Source organism: Aotus nancymaae, unplaced genomic scaffold, assembly GCF_030222135.1.
Source record: "Aotus nancymaae isolate 86718 unplaced genomic scaffold, 86718_ANA_hifiasm-v0.15.2.pri h1tg000001l, whole genome shotgun sequence".
Classification (NCBI taxonomy): Eukaryota; Metazoa; Chordata; class Mammalia; order Primates; family Aotidae; genus Aotus; species Aotus nancymaae.
The window spans coordinates 8,161,666-8,183,900 of record NW_026988412.1 but is presented as its reverse complement, the minus strand read 5'-3'; the positions used below and the strand labels follow the sequence as shown (position 1 = coordinate 8,183,900).

At 44.3% G+C, this 22,235-nt stretch overlaps 1 protein-coding gene across 1 annotated transcript in view; it reads left to right on the top strand.

Annotated features, from left to right (window-relative positions):
• PCSK2 (proprotein convertase subtilisin/kexin type 2) overlaps positions 1 to 22,235 on the top strand; it is a 252,707-nt gene that overhangs the window by 219,284 nt on the left and 11,188 nt on the right. Inside the window, exons 9-11 of the mRNA XM_012474808.2 lie at positions 9,800 to 10,015; positions 12,372 to 12,472; positions 17,656 to 17,883. Coding sequence (XP_012330231.2) covers positions 9,800 to 10,015; positions 12,372 to 12,472; positions 17,656 to 17,883 — 545 coding nt within the window. The remainder of the gene's footprint in view (positions 1 to 9,799; positions 10,016 to 12,371; positions 12,473 to 17,655; positions 17,884 to 22,235) is intronic.

Sequence of the window (22,235 nt, the reverse complement as noted above, 5' to 3'; positions counted from 1 at the left end):
TAAGAGAAAAAATTGTTATGACTGATCTTTAGATGACAGCATGAACATCTTTTAGAAAGTGGAGTGAGTATAATGAAAAATACATGATTTCTCATTTGACTTTTCCCCAAGCAGTGGGAATAAATTTCCCCAAACAGTGGGAATAATGTTTTTCTTGTTTCAAGGTGACAATTTTTGGACAGCATCGTAGCATTTTGAAAGTGAGGGTGCATTGTGCATTAGTGAAGTTTTTCTCCCAGTGACTTCCACTGTCTGGTTTACTCTAAGGGAAAATCCACCTCTGAAAGGCAATCTTCACATAAATAAAGGAGTCAGATAATTACCTGTTACACAGAGGCACTTCTTACCTTTGTCTTTGAATTTGAGCATCCCTACATTGTTTTGTTTGACCAAGGTAGTAAGGATTAAAAGGAAGAGAACAAAGAGGAGATAGATAAGAGACTTTTATCAGGACACACATTGTTTGCCATAGATCTCACCATCTCCAATTGTCTGGCGCCTGCTTCACACGAACATCACCCACCTGGTTCCTTAGGGATTTGAAGTTTGCAACCCCTACATTTGCTTAATAAATACTAAAGAGAAGTGGTGAGGAGTGGGCAAGAAGGAAATTCTTTTTTTCTTTTATTTTAATCTTTAGCTTTGTAGGCTACATGTTGGGTTTACAGTTACAGCATTTCTCACATTGTGTATGGGAAGAGAGTGACAGTCAGAGATCCCTGAATTATGAAAGGATTTAATAATTGACTTCTGTCTCAGTTTTGGATCTCTTAGAAGCAGATCCTGAGGCAAGATTTGGAAAGTAGTTTATTAAGGAGGTAAAGCGAATACCAGTAATGAATGGGAGGTGTGCAGGAAAGAGACAGGATCAGCTAAGTGTATGTTATCCTACCAGCCATCACTCTCAGCAACTGGAGCTTCATGCCACCCGGAAACTTTAGAAAACCACATCAAAACTTGAGAACACACCCCAAAGGTATCCCACCCTGTGGCAAAGGAGCTGAAATAAAACCCGTTAATGAAATTTGTTCCCAAAAGGTTGTAAATGCCTCAGTGCTTTCAGCCTGAGGATAATACACACAGCAGCCTTCAGCCTCTTGGGAGGAAGCCCTTAGACAAAAAGATGTATGCGTATACTGATATTTGGAAACTCCCAGGCACAAGGAGTTCTAAGGTCCAAGGGATATGGGCCCACACACAACTGCCAAAGTACAGTTTAAGCAAAATCAGACTTAGAGTCATCACTCTCTGGATAAATAAAGCACTAGCAAGATGATGTGTTTACTGTTCAGGAATAGGATGTAACACTTGCAAAGAAGGGGCTGCAAAGAACAGCCGTTATGGGACACAACATCTCATTTTGCTCCGACAATCAGAAAGGGAATTCGGGTAACGCTACAAGGTCTTGAAAGTGACAACTGATTCATGAACTCCTTTCCACAACTTGAGGAAATGCAGCCACCCGGGGCAACCCTGGCATACCTTTTGCTGGCTCTGATGACTACAGTCTTCTTAATCACTCTTTGGAGTTGCTACTGGAGGAAATATTTTAGGAATATTTAAAGACAAGGCTACAAAAATTCTCTAGGGTACAGATGAGACGGAGCATTGATTGTTTATTCCCTAAGGGGCTGCAAAGGGCAAAGCACAGATCTCAGGTCTTCTTCCAGCTGGAATGTATGGACGGGGACCACTTACAAGACAACCACCATCCAGGAAAGCAGGGGACAGAAGGCTGCCTGGGGAGACAGTGATTAATCAGGCGTGGGCGAGGGGAGGCCACAGTGCCACCTGCTGAAATTTAATCAGTCATAGGTCGGACGCCGTGGCAGCAAGTGCCAGGGCCTCTGGCAGACAATGAATGCCTCCTGCCAAGGAGCTCTCAGGATTACTCCGCTAGCCCAGATTTATGCTCTGCGGCCAGATGAAGGTCGCAACTGAGCAGAACTGCTGCAGCGTGGAATCTGCAGCTCAGCCTTGGAAACAGTTGGTGCCGATACCATCCCTCCTTTCATTTTCTGGGATAAAGAGAACTATGAGAAAAGTCTGGTGGATTTCAGGTGATCCTTGTGACCAACTCTCTCATTTTCCAGGGACTTTCCTGGTTTTAGCACTGAAAAGTCCCACATCTCAAGAAACCCCTCAATCCTGGGCAAACCAAGAAAGTTGGTCACCCACCCTTCGGCGTTATTGGTAGTGCTGGCCCACCTGGGCCCAGCGAGAAAGTCACCCGGGGTTAGAGGTTGACGTGAATGTAAACTCAGCAGCACCTCTGACATCAGAAAGATTCATGACCATGATGGCTGGATCCTTTGAGTAGTGAGACAGAATAACACAGAATTCTGGTCTCCAAGGAGGTAATACAGAAAAACACACAATAATTAAAGATGACCACAGGTGCCATCAAACACCGAATCGAAGTGAGGAATTAAATCAGAGGCCAAGGCCGACTGTACCATCCTTAGCTTGGCTTTGCCAGAGAACCTTATACCCTACTCCCGCTGAACTACCACAGAACCCAGAGGGGCTCTGCAGAGTCTGGCACTGGCCAGTGAAAGCTCCAAACGACGGTGGCTCATGCCTGTAATTCCAACACTTTGGGAGGCCGAGGTGGGTGGATCACCTGAGGTCAGGAGTTCGAGACCAGCCTGGCCAACATGGAGAAACCCCGCCTCTGAAAAAAAAAAAAAAAGAAAGTTCCAAACTAGGAAGGATACTACCTATCATCACTCCTACTCACAACTCATTGATTTAAATGACCTATAAGACTTCACTCAACCACAAAGAGGCCTGGTCATGGGCTGAGACCATGGACAGTTTGAAATATTTAGCGAGCAGCAGTAGTGACTACCACAGTGTGCATGTAAACAGTTAGGTAGCTCAAGAGGTAACCAGTTTACCTAGTGAGGACAAACATGAAAATGTCAAAGATGTCTGTGAACAGTTTGAGTAAAACTTTCATGAACTCTGAGTGCAGAAAGGCAATATTCATAAATCAATCCATTGTTTTATGTACAATTTAAAATATGTGTTTATTTTAAAATTCATATTTTAATAACAGATTAAAGTAATATAATGGAAAAATGCCTGCAAGTCTAAATGCAAAGGAAAAACAGAGTAACTATATATGCATCTAGATAATAAAAATCTAGCTCAGTGTCTTAATATGGGAAGAGCTCTTACAAACCAATAAAAATAATACTATTAGGCCAGGCAAGGTGGCTCATGCCTGTAATCCCAGCACTCTGGGAGGCCAAGGTGGGCAGATCACTTGAGGTCAGGAGTTTTGGACCAGCCTGGTCAACATGATGAAATCCTGTCGTCTCTACTGAAAAAAAAAGAAAAATTAGCCAGGCATGGTGCTTGCTATGTGCCTGTAATTTCAGCTACTCAGGAGTCTGAGACAGGAGACTATCTTGAAGCCGGGAGACAAAGCCTACAATGAGCTGAGATCACACCACTGTACACCAGACTAGGTGACAGAGCTAGACGCTGTCTCAAAAAAAAAAAAAGAATACTATGAAAGAGAAAGAATGGGCAGAGGATATTATGTTTTGGGTATTGGGGCTTTGCTAAATTACTCACAAAGCAAGAATACAAATGAGCAGGAAAGACACAAAAAGATAAATTCAAGGTGAAGTACTATTTTTGCCCACCAAATTGGCAAGAATATTTTAAGAAATCACAGTTCTAAATCATAACTCATGTGAATTGAATATGGAGTTCTCATGCTCTGCTGGTAAACACATACACTGTTAACAAACTTTATCAAGAGCAATAATATGGCAGATGGACCAAGAATCGTCATTCATTTTTTTCAACCAAAATTTCCTCTTTTAGAAATGCTGCCTCAGAAAATAAAGATACAAAGACATGTATAAGATAATGTTCATTTTAAACATACAGTACTTTATTAAAAACTAGAGACAATATTCCATGTTCATTCAAGAAGAGGTGTAGGCCGGGCGCGGTGGCTCAAGCCTGTAATCCCAGCACTTTGGGAGGCCGAGGCGGGTGGATCACGAGGTCGAGAGATCGAGACCATCCTGGTCAACATTGTGAAACCCCGTCTCTATTAATACAAAAAAAATTAGCTGGGCATGGTGGCGCGTGCCTGTAATCCCAGCTACTCAGGAGGCTGAGGCCGGAGAATTGCCTGAACCGAGGAGGCGGAGGTTGCGGTGAGCCGAGATCGCGCCATTGCACTCCAGCCTGGGTAACAAGAGCGAGACTCCGTCTCAAAAAAAAAAAAAAAAAAAAAAAAAAGAAGAGGTGTAAATAAATTGTAAAATGGCTAAGTAATAAAACTAATTTTAAAAAGTATGGTGTAGAAGATTATTTAATCACAAAAAGAAATGTTAATTATATAATAGTAAGAAATACTTTTTAAGCAGGCCAGGAAAGTCAATCTATTTTTATTATCCCAATTTCACTTTCAAGACTGTTCTTATCCTTTGCATTTATATGTGAAATTGGCAGACATCCACAAAATATCACCAGTGATTATCTATTTATGTAAGATTATAAAGGATTTTTATCTCCTTCATCTTCTATATTCCAATTATTCTACAGTAAGTATTATTTTCATACTAAAAAATGCAATAACTTTTTCTAAGGTATGCTAATGTTGTATGAAGAAATCAAGGTAACTGGAAAAAATTACTATAATTGCGTGTTTACAAAAAGATAAGCTCTCCCAGGCTTGCCTCACGAGGGGTCTGTACCCTGCACCACCCTGGACTGGCGCCTGCTCTGGTCATTAACTTGGGTCACTATCCATTGGTTAGGGTGAAGGGACTGACTCACTTTAGCCACAGGTTTCTCAAATTTCTACCTCCTCAAACGTAGGTGATGCACTGGGGACACAGCAAGCCACTGCACCAGTCTCTAGCTGGAATGTCACCCTAGCTGACAATAAGCAATTTGTAACATTCTTTTTATATGATGAGAAAAATAAAAAATTTGCATGAACATTTCAGAAGTTTTGGGCTCGTGAGAGGCTACTTTAGGTCATGCCCAGAAAGTCCCAACTCACTGCTCTTTACCATTGGGGTCAGCAGGGTTTCTCATCCTGGACGGAATACTGGATACTGCTTTGTCAGTGGTGAGGAGGCTGTCCTTTGCATAGTTTAGTAGTCTCCCTGGCCTTTATCCACTAGATGCTAGTAAAACACGCACACAGCTGTCACCACCAAAAATGTCTCCATCACTGCCCTCTAGAGCAAAAGTCCACAATGGTTGAGAACCAGGGTGGCTAAGTACATGCCATAGTGCCTAGGTTAAAAGTTTCCATTTGATGAAAACTTTTAAAAAACACTATAATCTCACCAAACTCCAAAAGGAAGAGTTGCACCACTCATTTAATTTCACCTAAATGAACTTGCCTTTTTTTTTTTTTTTTAAGACAGGGTCTTATTTTGTCACCCAGGCTGGAGTGCAGTGGTGTACTTATAGCTCACTGCAGGCTCAAATTCCTCAAACTCATGGGCTCCCGAGTAGCTAGGACCACAAGCGTGCCCCACCACGTCAAGCTAATTTTTTATTTTGTACAGATGGCAGTGAGTGGGGTTCTCACTACTTTGCCCAGGTTGGTCTCAAACTCATCACCTCAAGCGCTCCTCTCACCTCCAGCCTCCACCTCCCAAAGTACTGGGATTACAGGCATGAGCCACCAGGCTGGCTTACTTGCCTCAGGCAGCTGGGGCTGCAAAGGCATAGTGCACAGGGCATAAATACAGGGAATCATGAATAATTAGAGTCACAATCAATTTTCCACACACTGAGCATGTGCTGCAAGATTAGGGCGGAGACCCCCACCCCCAGCAGACAGCCCCGCCCCTGCAGACCCAGCTCCGCCCACAGCGCTGGCTCCCGGGCCATGGCCTCCCTTTGTCCTCCAGCCCCAGGGTCACCCTCTAACCCATGGGTGACTTCCCATATCCCTTTTGGGTTTCAGGCTTTTCTTTGTCACCTGTTCACTGGATAAAATTCCCTCTGTGACCTGTCAAATGTGACAATATTTGCCTGGCTGAATCTCAATTGATACATTGTATATTTATTGGGATAATGTTACATTTGTATGTTAACATAGGGAAAATTGACTTCTCTGTGATCCTGTCTTTCTATTCAAGAACATGGCCAATATCTTTCCATGGGATCAAATCTTCATCTTCATCCCCACTTCCACAGAGTTCAGAGAGTTTCAAAGCCTTATTTAGCACTTCCTTAGCTTTTTTTTTTTTAATTTGTTGAGTTTCTTCCTAAGTATTGTATCCTTTCCTTGGCTAGTGTAAATGGGGCTGCCTGTAGGGTGGCTGTGGGGACTGAGTGGAATAATATGTAACTTACTTAGCAAGTCCCTGGCATGCAGTAAGTGCTATAGAAATGTTTGCCGTGATTGTCAGCCTTTGTTTTCTGCCCTCTCTCCTCTAACGGGTTATGGTTTAGATGTGAGCCATAGTTGTTCTGTCTCGGTTTCTGCCTAGCTCCTGTTCAGGTGAAGCTGAGAGGCAAAAATGGTTCATAGGCCATTATTTTAACCGGAAAGTGTATGCTACTATGACATAATGCGACAGACAGGGTAATTTACAAAGAACAGAAATTTATTTCTTGCGGTGCTGGAGGCTGGGAAGCCCAAGATGGAGGCACTGGCAGGTTCAGTGTCTTGCGAAGGCTCTGTTTTTGCTTCCAAGATGGTGCCTTGTTGCTGTGTCTTGTAGAGGTGACAAATGCTGGGTCTTCACAATGGTGGAAGGGTTAAAAGGGGCCTAGCTATTTCCCTGGAGCCCTTTTATAAGAGCAGTGATCCCATTCCTAAGGACAGAACTCTCACGACTTAACTACCTCCTAAAGCTCCCACTCTTAAGACTATCACGTTGGGTCTTACATTCCAATATATGAATTTGGTGGGGGACATATAAGTTCAAACCAAAGTAGAGTGGCATGCCAGCAACAGCCCCGTCCCATAACTGGCTCTCAGTACCCTTATGGAGGTCCCTTCCCCGCTCATTTCTGCCCCCAGAACTTGGGTTTTTTTCCTCACTGGCCCATCTTCTCCAGAAGCCAGGGACCATTTGGTGCTAAAACCCAATCACTAGAAGCAATTATTGTTGCCTCATGTGACCTACCTAGCTTAGGAAAACAAAGTTTAATATTCCTAGAAAAGCAAGTATTCCTGTGGGCAAATCTGATGGTTTAAAACAAAATTAATGTTTGCTGTCTACGGTTCAGAAACAGGCTGACAGTTGCTCTCTGTGTATCAGTGAGCTGGCTACTTAACAAACTGCCCCAAAACTCAGTAGCTTAAAATAACAATCATTTCATTTTGCTCTTGGCTGTACAGGTCAGCAGGGATGTTCTGCTGATCTAGACCAAGCTTGGCTAATATTAGGAGAGTGCACTAGAGACCAGCTGACGAAGGATGGCCTCCCTCCTGTGCCCGGCAGCTGGCAGCAGGGGCAGTGAATTGGTCTGGAATACTTGTCTCTTATCAATCAGGGGCTAACCTAGGCTTATCTTCACAGTGCAATGGAGTTCTGGGAGAGATCAGAGAACATAGGCATTCTTGAGACTTATGCTTGGAACTGACACACAATCACTTTCCACCACATTGTGTTGGCCAAAGCAAGACATAAAGCCAGCTTGGATTCTACGGGTGGGAAATAGACCCCTCCTTTTGATGGGTGGAGCTGCAGAGGCATAGTGTACAGGGCATAAATACAGGGAATCAAGAATAATTAGAGTCACAATCAATCTACCACACTCCCCACACCAAGAAGAGATTGTTTAGCATCGATTTCCTTCATTTTAGCAAAGGTCGCTTCACCTCACTAGTAGCCCACATGTGGATTGATTCAGGAGAAAGTTCTGCAGATAGCCTCACCCATTTATCGTAATTCACATCAGTTGCACTTTGCTATTTTTTTTTTTTTTTGAGACAGCGTCTCGCTCTGTCGTCCAAGCTGGAGTGCAATGGTGCAATCTTGACTCACTGCAACCTCTGCCTCCTAGGTTCAAGTGATTCTTCTGCCTCAGCCTCCCTAGTAGCTGGGATTACAGACATGCATCACCATACCCAGTGAATTTTTGTATTTTTAGTAGAGACAGGGTTTCACCATGTCAGCCAAGCTGGTCTCGAACTCCCTTCCTCAGGGGATCCACCGGCCTCAGCCTCCCAAAGTGCTGGGATTACAGGCATGAGCCACCACGCCTGGCCACACTTTGCTATTTCTTGGTATCAAGCCCAAATCTGAGTCTGTTTGAGAGATCCTCCACACCAACTGTAGGGATGATCTATTTCCCTTGCTGTCCTGGTTTCTGAGAGCAAGTCCTTGTTTTGGCTGGAGTTTTCCAGCATAGATCTATCAAGAAGCTGCAAACAGTTCCCAGCTAGTGACTGAATAAATATTTGTTCACTTGTCGATTCAGTCGATCACAGGCTAATTAACTCCCGGTCCTGTTAGAAGTAATTGAAAGTGTCTCCTTGTCAGGAAGCAGAGAGAGCTTGGAGGTAATCCAATCATCTCTCTTCCTTCTGACTTCTCCACCCTTAAACCACTGATTCTGTGTCAGTTCCAAGCATAAGGACTGTGGACACCTGGTGGCCACATAGGGAGAGACTTTCCGTGATAAGTTCTTCTGTCTTCTGCCTCTAGAGGGGTCACAGAGTCACCCTGGGCCAGGCTGTGGGGTCGCTGGAGGTCGCGCCTGCCCCTTGCCTCCCACACTGCATGGCTGTGCTCCTGTCTACCCTCCCAGCCCACAGGCAAAAACTAAGCAGCCCCATGCCCCATTACCGTGGGGGTAGGAAAGTGGGAAGCCAGAAGCAAATGGCCCAATCCTGGGTTGTTTAGGTAAAGAGGAGAATACTCAGAGAAGACAAGGGGGAAAAAAAGGATTTTTTAAAACCTCTAGGAACATGGTTTCAGGAGAAGAACCGTGCTGATTGCAGGGATTTATGCAAAGCTTGCCATTTAAACTAATTAGCATGTGGCAGTCACTGCTGTGCACACTACTATGTGTTTAAGATTTTATTCACTGTGTGTTTTACTTGCTCCTAGTAGACTTTCCTCCTGTATTTGGTGTTCCCTTTCACAAGTAAAATGTCATATTATTGTGTTTAAGAGGATTCTAGTATGATCCAGTTGAATAAAAAAGAAAAAAATATACATATGCACACACACATATGTAAGATGTTTATATATTTTGGGATAAATCTGTACTTTATATTTACAATGTCTACATATCATATTTAAATTTATGTATTGATATATAGCTATTTAAAATAAAAGAAATATATCTTCTATAAATGTTTTGTATAGCTTATGTATATGTCCATATACTTACATCTTCACAGAAAAATGTCTGATACAGAAGGAGATGTAAGAATGACTTAATAATTACCTCTAGAGAGTTTTTTATTTTCCCTTCCGTATACTTAGACTTTTTCTCGTGAGCATGTACTACCTTTATAGCATTTTTAAAAAGTAGTTTATTTGTAAATTTTAAGGCAATTCTTCCCACTTTTCTTACATCATTATCCCCAGCTTAAATTGTAAATTCAGGTGACTTTTGTAGATTGGATTCTTCCCGGAAAAAAAAAAGTTTCCCACGACGCCCTGCCAGAAGGATATGGTGTCCAACCCAGTTGGAAAAGTGAGCCCATCTTTAGGTTCGGCTGCCGAAGAAGCCCAACTCCTGACCCTCCTGGGCCAGGGACCTCCCCTGGGCTGGGACCCACCCCTGCCCCCTTGCAGCCCAGGCTGTGGGGTAGCGGCAGCGTCTCCCCTGCTCTCCCCAGGGCCGCGGCGGCAAAGGCAGCATCTACGTGTGGGCCTCTGGGGACGGTGGCAGCTACGATGACTGCAACTGTGACGGCTACGCCTCCAGCATGTGGACCATCTCCATCAACTCGGCCATCAACGACGGCAGGACCGCCCTCTACGACGAGAGCTGCTCTTCCACCCTGGCTTCCACCTTCAGCAACGGGAGGAAAAGGAACCCTGAGGCCGGTGTGGTGAGTGCAGCTCCTTCTGTCCTTGTTTCCTTAGGGCCACTGCGCCTCTGTGTCAGGGTGGGATGCTGGGACACTGACTTGCTCCCCTCCTGTCCCCTCCCTCAGAGCCTTGGTTCAGGCTGTGAGGGGAAGACCTCTTTTCTACATGCCCAGCGCTGCTTTCTAATAAGGCACAGACCTCCCATCTGCAAGCTAGTAGCACGATCAGTGAGGACTCCTTTCCAGATCATTTTCCATAGATTTTCTTATTTCCCGTTTTTGGCTTACAAATAATGACAAAGTCTGGTTCATCAATCAGTTGCCCCATTCCATCACTTACAAGAATAACTAACTCATTGTAAGAACCGAGGCATCACACCGTGACCCCATCTGAAACAAGAACCCATCTGTGTATTTATAGTAATTTAAGAAACAGCATTCGTGGATGGACTTTTCTGGATCCATAAACCTCCCTAAAATTGCACATGCATCTGTTATTTTCTCAGGGAAAGAGTTGTGATTTTAATCATATTTTAAAATGGATCCGTGATTTTTAGAACAAAAAGGTTAATAATCATAGATTTAGATTGTTGCTCTTTTTTGAGCAAAAAAAAAAAAATTTTTCTTTCTCGGCAACTAAATGTAATGACGAATTTTCCAAGCCCCTGGGAAATGCATCATCTGTAAAGCACAATAAGCCTTTTTGGATCTTTTCCTCAGATCAGCCTTTTCTCATGCCTCCAAACCAGGATTTAGTACGTGGTCCAGTAGTCATGCATGAGTTATACCCTGACTGGCTGTACCCATCTCCGCTGAGGTTTTTCAAGAGAGGAGGACAGGAGCTCAGAACAAATCATTACTATCATCCAGTGTTTGGATCCCACACTCCCACGTGGTTCCCACCTTTGCAAGTTGACCATGCCCTCATGTGAGCCAGGAGAAGCCCTTTTCCTGGAAGGGACACAGATCTTAACAGCCTGTCCCTCCCATCAGCCCTCCTGCATTCCCCCTTGGTCTTGGGGAGGATGAAGAATGTGCCAGCTCCTCCCAAACAGAAGGGGGCTTTCACTTGTCTTATCCTATAAGTTGTATGGACAGAAAGGGAGAAGGGCAGAGCAGACAGGGACAGGTGAGGTGACGCTTCACTCTCACTCCTGGAAGCTAAGGCCTCTCAGTGGTGTAACCTCATCCTCAACCTTTGTTTATGACCCTTTCTACTTGGGCTGGGGAAAGTCCTTGCGTTTCCTCTGAATACTATAATTTTGCTCAATAGATGCCCTTAAACCTCCCTGGTAATTTCTTCCTCAAAATAATAGGCTCTCTTGAGGATCCTACAGACAGAGGAAGAATTCCTGTTGTTTATACATGATTGTAATGAACACCCTGGCTCTCCCAAACATTGAAAATGAGGTTTTTCACTTTGTGAAAGCCCTTTAAAAATCTGTTCACCAGTCTCCCCTCCAAATAAGAGTTGTGGAGCTGATACCCACGTATTGAGTTGTCTTGACTCACTCAACACGTCTCAGAATCTCTCAGTGGATTTTACATGTAGAGAAACACTTTTTAATAGCCTGCCCTTCTAGGTGGACTTTAGCTGAGTATGTTGATTCTTCCCTCTTTGGGAATGCCCCTCTTCCCTCCACGAAGGAAAAAGAAATGTTGATGAAGTGGCCTTTGGCCTTCCAAGGATCAGTCCCAATACAGCAAAACTAGGGTAGGGGTATTGACATCACTTTCCACCTCATAGGGTTTCCTTTTAGGATTCAGGAAATAAATCTCTCTCTAGTCTCTGGAATAGCCACACATAGGCTTCTTTGAACAACTGATTTATCTTGTGGACAGTGTAACCATAACTGATTATGTGTCCCTTTTTACATGGGCTACCAGGAAGCTCAGATAAAATCTAAGGCAAAAGAGAGGTATATGGATGCTAAGTTTACCCTTAGTTTCATCTTAATCTTCTTGGGAACAAAGCGTAGTTTAAATAAAAGCAGTAGGTCAGGCACAGTGGCTCATGCCTGTAATCTCAGCACTTTGGGAGGCCAAGGCAGGTGGATCACCTGAAGTCAGGAGTTTGAGACAAGCTTGGCCAACATGGTAAAACCCCATCTCTACTAAAAATACAAAAATTAGCTGGACGTGGTAGCACGTGCCTGTAATCCCAGCTATTAGGGAGGCTGAGGCAGGAGAATCGCTTGAACCTGGGAAGCAGAGGTTGCAGTGAGCCAAGATTGTGCCACTACACTCCAGCCTAGGCAACAGAGTGAGACTGTCTAAATAAATAAATAAATGGAGTAGATAACCCCCTGCTCCACATTGTGTGGGGGTTCAAAATAGCGTGATTTATTCACTCATTACTCAATATCTTCCCTTCCAGGCAACCACAGATTTGTACGGCAACTGCACTCTGAGGCATTCTGGGACATCTGCAGCTGCCCCCGAGGCAGCTGGTGTGTTTGCACTGGCTCTAGAGGCTAAGTATGTTCATAGCTCTGGGTCCAGGGCGAGCCCTGCAGGGTGGACTAACACGTGTCTCTCTGCCCACATGCCAGGTGTCCATGCAGACAAAAGTGGATGTGAGAGGCTACGAATAGTCAGGGCCAAAGAACTCTGCTGTGCATTTCTAAGTGATCCATGTGCCTGCCTGCACACATGCATGTACACACACACACACACACACACCCCATCAAACCACATTCTCTGAAGCACACACCACCACCCAGCAGCACATATCAGCAGCTCACTCAGATACCCAGTGAGGGCACAGAGATATTTCTTTCTTCATCAGATTTACCCCTTTATCCTCTGTGTATTCCTGTGCTGTTCTACTCCAGTGATATTCACAGTCAGCTAAGTGAAGAGCTGGTGTTTCAGAACATGCAGCAAACAAGGTGCTGCTACTCAAGATTTGTTAATTTGTGAGGTGGATTCACTTTTTAACACTGAGACAAGATGGGCAAAGTCACACAGTGTAGACCAAAAGATGGGCTTTATGGGGAAAACTTCCAAGCTACAGGTAAGAAGAGGCCATCTCCTATGACATCACCATCCTACAGAGAGGCCACGTACTGGACATACTTTGGATTTGAGCAGCAGTGGAGGTACCTGCCCACCTGCTACTCTGCCTTCTTTTAGTGATACGTGAGGCTGGCCTTATGTTCACAGAATGAACACATGGGCCTCAGACACCACATACATAGTGTGAGTGTAAGTACCAGGTGTGTAGGGAATTGTCATAGATTACAGCTCCCAACAACTTGTGAGAAGTTGGATTCAGGCTCCTGGGAAAGGGCAGTAGAGTTGCTAGGCAACCGGAGCTCCCAGCATCAATCTCTAGGCAGCCCTACTTGTCTCTCTCTACGTATGCAGTGCATTTTCTGATTTGCAAAGGAGGCAAGAATAGAAGAGGGCTTCAAAAGATTACTTAGTTCAACCCTCTACCTTCACGGAGAAAAAGCATAATTATACTCCCTTTACAAATAAGACCCCAAATTGAGAGTGACTCCTCTCTTTGGATAAGTCTAAACTTTGATTCCTCTAACAAAAATCAGATAGAAAATGTATGATGCCAAGACACTGGTCAAAGCTTAACTATTAGGCACAGAGACCTCTGCTTTTGCAAGCACAGAAACCAAAATTTATTCACATGCAATGTACATTTCCTGAAGATGAAATCGTTCATCTCAGGGCCTGAGTGGGTCCTAGAGCCTGAGCCAGGCTTGCTCACTTCATCGGCAAGCAGACAAATGGCAGAGCCTGCTGCCCGTAGCTGAGTCGGCACAGGGCCAGGGAACAGGAGTGCTCCTAAAGTGAAAAGGATTTCTGGTCGCCCTTTCAACCTCAGAGGTCAGGACTTGACTCACAGTCTTCTGGGATTTTTCAGAAACAAAATCCTATGCCTCTGCCTAGACCCACGGGCATACAAATGAAAGACCTAAATAAATCAAAGTGGAGGAGCGAGGCTGCTGGACTCCTAAAGAGATTCATGGCTCTGCCTGGATCAGTCACATTCTTTTAGCACATATGTCCAGATATCCTACAGGAAAGAGAGCAGTCACCATTTAGACATTCTTTGTTTTGAAGCAATGATCATGAATTTAATGTTCTCTGTTGGCATAAAGAGGAAAAAAATGTAACACTTGGCAGCTTGTGGGTAAGTCCATCATGGGAGCTAATCCTAAAGTTCTTCAAGATACCAACTTTCTGAGGTTGGAAGCAGACCCTGAGGTGAAATTTTGGTGCAAGTGATTTATTAAGGAAGGGATCCCAGGAAAGACAGGAAGGGAGTAGGGGAAGGAAGTTAGGGATAAAAGGGAGTAGGGGAAGGAAGTTAGGGGAAAAATTCAAGCAAGGGCTCAACTTCAGGAGTTCTGGCCTCAGCCTAATCTCCAGTGTAAATTAGGCCTCAGAGTTTGCTCTACCTCCAGGCAAGGGAGCTGGACTGTCATCTTCTTGTATAAGTCAGTCATCGGTTAAGAGCTACCCTGGAGAAACTCCAAGGCATCTCTAGATTTAGGCGAAGCGATTCCAGTAGCCAAAAGTGAAAACCATCGTTCAGGATGAGATACTCCAAGCAGGAGCCCAGAGGGAGGAGGGAATGGGCCTCCACAGGGCATAACAACAAATTATCTAAATGTATGCCCATCAGGACTTGAAACAGAGAGAAAAACACTCCTCCCACCATGACTGCAGGGGAGAAAAAGAAAACCATCTCTCTCTCCTAATCAGTGGTCACTTTGTAGTTTAATATCTTAATGTAGTTTTCTGCTCAATGCTTGAAAATGCCTACTCGAGTCACAGGAAATATTGCTCCCATCTCCCAGTATCACCAATGTCCGAGAAATTTCAAAGAATTTTAGTGGGGGATGACTGCCACCTTCAAATATTTAGGTTTCTCTCATATGACCTGGTGCTTTATCTGTGGTTCTAGAGGGTGAACTAGGCTGGAGGGGTAGATGTCATAAGGAGATCAGTTTTTGTCTCAAGAAAATCACCTGGAATAAAGTGGTCCACACGCTAGACCGGAACAGTGTTTCCAACTGACCTTCCAGGGGATGGAATTTTTTTTTTTTTTGAGAAGATGTTTTGCTCTGATTTTTTTTTTTTTTAAACAATGTTTCTCTCTTGTTGCCCAGGCTGGAAAGTAATGGCACAATTTCAGCTCACTGCAACCTCTGCCTCCCAGGTTCAAGCGATTCTCCTGGCTCAGCCTCCTATATAGCTAGGATTACAGGCATGCGCCACCATGTCCAGCTAATTTTGTATTTTTAGTAGAGATGGAGTTTCTCCATGTTGGTCAGGCTGGTCTCAAACTCCTGACCTCAAGTGATCTGCCTGCCTTGACCTCCCAAAGTGCTGGGATTACAGGCATGAGCCACAGCACCCAGCCTGGGATGGATTTTTTAATGTAAACTCTTTAGCAAGTATAGTATATACAAAGAAATTCATTAGGTATGGCTCCATGACATTTTAACAAAATGAACAGACCCATGTAGCCTGCACCCAAATTAAGAAACAGACCATTTATGTGCCCTGTTGCTCAGCATTCTTAGAGATTCCTCCATGTTGCCGTATGTAGTTATAGGTCATTCATTCTCATTGTTGAATATCACTTTGTTGTATAAATGGGTATTTGGATTGTTTCCATTTGGGGCTACTGTGAGTGATATTGTAAGGAACATTCTTGTATATGTCTTTTGGTGAACATACAAATGCATTTCTGTTGAGTGTCTACTAGGGAGTCAAAATGTTGAGTCATTAATATATATATGTGCAACTCTAGTAGATACTGCCAAATAGTTTCCTGAATGGGTATACCCATTGACCCTACCTTGAGCAGCATATGAGAATTACAGTTGCTCCACATCCTTGCCAAAATATGGTATTATTAATCTTCTACATTTAGCATTCTTATGGATGTGCAGTGGAGTCACATTATAGTTTTAATTTGCATTTCCCTCATAGCTAGTAAAATTCAGCACACTGGGGAAAGTTTTTTAAAAAATATATTTCCAAGCCCCACCCAAGCCTCACTAAATACAAATCCCTAGGGATGAGTGGCCCAGGAACCTGACTTTTCAATGCCTGTTCCCCAGGAATGCTTAAGCCACCAGCCTGTTGCTGATCTGTAGACTAGGGTGTGAGGATGACCAATAAGGCAGCAGCTCTGTGAGCCTGTGACTCTGGGTGCAGAGTATGGGTAACTGGCTTCTGCTTCTGATTAGGTGTTGGTATTCAGTCAAGACTGAATGTCTCTGCATGAACAGCAAATCCAAATAGTAATATCCAAATAATAACAGAGACAAGTACAATTTATTTATTCATTCTACTTGTGGGACAATGTAAGGACTTGCTTTTCCTCTGAGTGAGGTGGATTGCCACTTGGATGGGATGAGTGGGGGGGTTCCCCACACAGAAACCACTGGGTTAGTGATTTAAGCCATTAAATCACTGGTTCTCAACACTGGCTGTCTATTGGAATGGTCTGAGAAGTGTTAACAGTTTCCAATGCCTGGGTGTCACTCCCAGAGATTCTGATTTCCTTGGTCTGGGATGAGGCCTGAACAATGAGATGTTAAATGCCCCAGGAGAAAATGTTCATGTGCAGCCCAGATAGATAACCTGTGCAATAACCTGGCCCAAAAACAAATCAGGATTTGCAGTTTGAAAAACAAAGACATTGAGTAGTAATAGACACTAATTTCCAAAAACAATAACACTTACAAGAAGCCTAGTTTATTTACTGAACGAACAATGTGCCAAGGACCATCCTGGACACTAAGGATACAAATACGCTGAAGATAATTTCTCTACCCTTGAAGAACTGGTAGCCTTATTTTCAAAACTGGAACACACCCACATGCCAGTTTCCAGATGAAGAAACAGCATGGCTGGCACCCAGCAGCTCCCTGTGTCCCCTCCCAGTCACTACCCCACAAGGCTGACCACTAGCCTGACCTCCAACAGCATAGATTCGTTGTTCTTGTTTCTATGTTTTAATCAGGTGGAATCATACTCTGTGTTCTTTTTTCTGCCTGGTTTCTTTAGGCCAACATGGTATTAATGAGATTTTTCCATATTATTCAGAGTACCTGAAGTTCATTCATTCTCATTGCTGTACAGTACCCCATATTCTGTAAGTTACACCTCAGTTAGTTTACTCATTATTTTTGGATGGCATGTGGGGGTTTCACAGTTTGGGGCTAGGAGCATTCTAGTACACAGGTCTGGTGGATATGTACGCATTTAGTCAGGTATATGCCTAGGAATAGAATTTCCAGGCCATCGCTTAAGCTTAACTTTGGAAGATACAACCAGTTTTCCAATTTGGTTGGAATAACTTGCACCCGCATCACCAAAGTACATGTTTTCCATTTGCTCCACGTCTTCTTCAACACTTGGCATTGTCTGTCTTTTTCATTAGCCATTCCAGTGTGTGTGTTAGACTTCTGAAATCAGTTTAAGTAAGAGAAGCAGGAAGATGTATTTAATTCACATATATAATGGTTCTGAATAGTACATGGACACCCTCCCCTGAATTTGAGAGTTCACAGAGACTCCAAAATCTTAGAAGTCTGTGTCCCGGGTGATATTTCTCTTAGTCATTGTGTCTCTCTCCCTTTCTTGCCCTTGCCCTCTCGCTCTCTGCATCCTGTATCCAGCCTGGGTCTGACCTGGCGGGACATGCAGCATCTGACTGTGCTCACCTCCAAACGGAACCAGCTTCACGACGAGGTCCACCAGTGGCGGCGTAACGGGGTCGGCCTGGAATTTAATCACCTCTTTGGCTACGGGGTCCTTGACGCAGGTGCCATGGTGAAAATGGCTAAAGACTGGAAAACCGTGCCTGAGAGATTCCACTGTGTGGGAGGCTCCGTGCAGGACCCTGAGTAAGTGGGGGCAGTGGTCCCTCTGCTGCATGTGGAAAGTGCCCCTGAGATGGCTGCATGGCATTGGCATATCACCTTCCCTCTTCATGTTTGGGGCAACTGAATTTTTTTTTTTTTTTTTTTTGACAGAGTGTCTCATTTTGTCACTCAGGCTGGAGTGCAGTGACATGATCACAGCTCACTGCAACCTTGAACTCGTGGTCTCAATATTCCCCCTGCCTCAGACTCCCAAGTAGCTAGGACCACAGGTGTGCACCACCATTCCCGGCTAATTTTTTTAAATTTTTGTAGAGACAAAGCCTCACTTTGTTGCCCAAGCTGGTCTCAAACCAGCTTAAGTAATCCTGGGCTTAAGTAATCCTTCTGCCTTGGCCTCCCGAAGTCCTGGAATTACAGGTGTGTGCCACAGCCCTCGGCCTGGATTTGACTCGGGGACAACCAGCTTCCAAGCAGAGCTGCAGGGTTGCACAAATCCAGGGGGCACCATTTACATGGAACACAGAGCCCCTGCTTCTGATCGTGAGCCTTAACAGTTTCAGTGGTGTATGCCATTATTTCTAAGGGCACAAATCAACGCCTGTAAGCGTCACCCAGCTCAGTAAGGAGAACATGACTAACATCCCCGAAGGCCCCCCGTGACCACCATTATCATCCCTACACCAGCGCCATCTTCTTACTTCTAACTCCATAGCTTAATTTGCCTGCTCCATTTTTACTAGAATCATACACTATGTCCTGTTTTACAACTAGATTATTTCGCTTGGAGTCATCTTTGTGAGATTCAATCATATTTAATGTGTACTTACAGCTTATTTTCGTTGCTGACCAGTGTTCCAGTGTATGACTGTAACACAATTTGTTTATTTATTCTACTTGTGGGACGATGTAAGGACTTGGTTTTCCTCTGAGTGAGGTGGATTGCCACTTGGAGGGATTTGAACGAGGGGTTCCCCACACAGAAACCACTGGGTTAGTCAACTGCACCCACTTTCCTTCCAACTGCTTCACCTTGGTAAGAGGACAGGTCAGTAAGGACACTTCTTAATTTCTCTCTGTCCTCATTGATGCATTAGTAAAATGGAGATCATTAATTTTTACTATTATCACTGAGGTATTATTTACATACCATGAAATGCACAGAACTTAAGTGTATCATTTGAGTTTTGATAAATGTATACACCCTGGTAACTACCACTGAATCAAGAGATGAGGCATTCCATCAACCCCGGAAGATTCCCCATGCCCTCTTCCTGCTAGTCCACATGCTCCACAGACACCCTTGGTTTTTATTCCTCTCTCTGTACATCAGTTTTACCAGTTCTTGGACTTTTTCCAACTAGAATCTCGTGGTCTGTATGCTTTTGTGCACAGTTTCTTTTTCTCAGCATGAGGCTTGTGAGATTAGTCCGGGTCACCGTGTATAGTCATAGCTCATTCATTCTCATTCTGTCGTGAGAATATACCTCCATGGCTTATGTCATTTAAATGGCGGTAAAATTCATCCCCTGCCTGGGCCATGCTTCTGAGGATCATTGAGCCTGGCCAGAGTTCAACCCCTCTCAGACTTTTTCCTCCTCACCACTCTTCATTGGTCCTAGACCCCCTGCATCTCTTCTGCTCAGTTACCCAGACCTCCGATCTTGACTTCACCAACTCGGACAATACTTTTGACCTTTCTGACTCTCTGCTTTAGCAATTCTCAGCCTTCATGCCCTGTCTCCCTTTGGCAGCATGGTGACGTCTGTGAGCCCCATCTCCATCTAACGTTTTCCAAATTCATTAGATTAAATAGTGGGATTGCAAAGGAAACCAATTATGTTGAAGCCAATTACAGAAATGTTTTAAAAAAACAAATTCGTGCTGAAATATATGTTCCCTTGTCAGCACATTAAGTAAAAAGCTCTAGCGGGAAGTCTAATGGCCACAACAATGTCAGAGCAGCAGTGATGACTAAATGCTGCTGCAAGATCATGCAGTGGCTGTGATGGGGCATGAACATCTCCCAGCTCTTTGATGACAAAGTCCAAGGAGGTGCTAATGCCACTCTGCTTTGTGGCATGCATTCATAATCGAAAGAGAAGCAAGGTTTCTGTTGTAAGTTAGTGAAAATTAAGACGTGGGTTTTTTCATTGAAATTATTAGACCCCCTGAATTCTATACTAATGGGCCCCAAAGTAAGTGACTCTTCTCTCTTTCCTCACCAGTAAAATGGAGCTAATGTCTTTCCTCCTCAGGCTGCTGGGAGACTTTAGCAACACACAAGTCTACAGCGGACACACAGTAGGCACTTAATAAATGTAATGGTGCCTCTCCTTCTCATCCACTCCTAGCTCACACCTGTAGAATAAACCAAGCTAGTAATCTCCAGAATTTTTGGTGAAATAATTGTCTGATTTTTATGCAAATTCCAAATCATGTATTCTCTCAGCCTAAAATATCCTTCAGTGGACAAACATGTGCCCTGGGATGCCCATCCTCCCATGAGGCAGCAGCCTGCCGTAGAAGGGCAGCCTAACATAGGTGAGCATCCCCCCTCCACAGGCCAGTGAATTGCTGTAGAAGCGCAGCCCACCATAGGTGACATCCTCCCAAGGACCAGTGTCCTGCTGTAGACGGGCAGCCTACCATAGGTGAGTGTCTTCCCATGGGCCAGCATCCTACCATAGACTGGCAGCCCACCGTAGGTGATCATCCTCTCATGGACAAGCATCTTCCCATGAGCAAGCATCCTCATTGTTTACTCACTGAACCCGGAGAAAGTGGCACTAAGTGGATTACTGCCAAGCTGAGTGTTTTTTCCATTAACCAGTCCATTATTTTAGAAGGCCTCACTCTAATTGGCACCACATGGAAAAAATAAAGCTTCAGCCTAAGTCCTATAATAATCTAAAAACATAGAGCTGCCCAAGTCCCAAGTGATGTTATAAATGTCCTGTAATAAAAATAGCTACTCTGCACAGTTCCTCACCATTTTCCAAAGCTGCTGTGTCCACGCATCACTCTGTTCACCTCTGTATCCCTCCTCTTGGCAAGACAGGCTTCTCTGAGCTCCAAACAGGTTGATCGACACAGTCAAGGCCACAGAGGCTGGAAGTGTAAGTGAAGACCAGAACTCACTTTTGTTGAGTGCTAGCCACATGCCATGTGCTTTCCTTCATACACAGAAGTTTCTTGAGGGTGTGCCTTAAACTCACACAGTTGGGGCAGGGGGGTGAATATTTTGCAGCCTTAACGACAAACTGGTCCCATGCTGTGTGCCAGGGAGAAGCACCTACTAGATGTGGTGTATGCTAGGCATTACCACAGTAATACAGTAATACGTTACTGTATTTAGTGCTTGGAAGCCTGGGAGGTGTGTCCTATCGTTATTACTTTTCATTCGCAAGAAAACTGAGATGCAGAAAGGATTAAAAAAAAAATGTGCTCAGAGTCACAAAGGATTTGAAGCAAAGCCCATCTAAACCCAAATCCCGGGCTCTTTTCACCACATGACCTTGACCTTAATCAGCTCCTCCATGCACACAGGTCCTACATTAGGCCCCACGTGAGAGCAGCCTTGCTATGAGCTCACAGTGCCATTGCTGATAAAAGGAAGTTGGGAAAGGTCAATGGCATGCCAAAGGTCACCCAGCTATTAAGCAGCCAAACTGGGATCTGAGCCCAGGCAGTTTGACCCCTCACTGTGGATTCTCAGGTATCTCAGTGACTCCCCCTGGAGACGGTAAGGCTTGGGTGGGGGAGGGAGTTCCAGTAAACACTCCCCTGGGGATTCTGAAACACCCACCTAGTGGGTGCTCCCATCTCCCAAACCCCATCACTGGCATTCCGGAGGCCCTGTCACTGCCAAGGTCTATGGTATCTTTTGGGAGTGAATGAACAGAGAAACAAGACTGGGAACCACTGTCCAAATGAGGGATTTAAGGCTAAACCCTACTCATCGTAACTAACTTTACCCAAAGTCAACATGAAATGAGCATCAACAACTATTTCCCTTGTTAGAGTTCAGAATAATTTCTTGAGAAATTTGGAAGTGCAGAGACTTTCTGCAGTTGTGAAAATGTTCTGCACTGCCCAATACAATAGCCTGCGGTTACTGAGTGCTAGACATGGGATGACTGTGATTAAGAATCTAAAGTTTTCATTTTATTTCATTCTAATTAATTTAAATTTAAATAGCAACATGTGGTTAGTGGCTACCATCTTGGACGGCCAGGTCTAAGGCACATCTGTAGCTACATCTTAGCAGGAGGAATGCTGAATTGTGCAAACAGAATGGGAAGTGGAGATTTAATAACATCAACTCTGTGAAGGGGCGTCAAGAAGATGAGACTGCAAGAAAGGCTGGCTGGTCC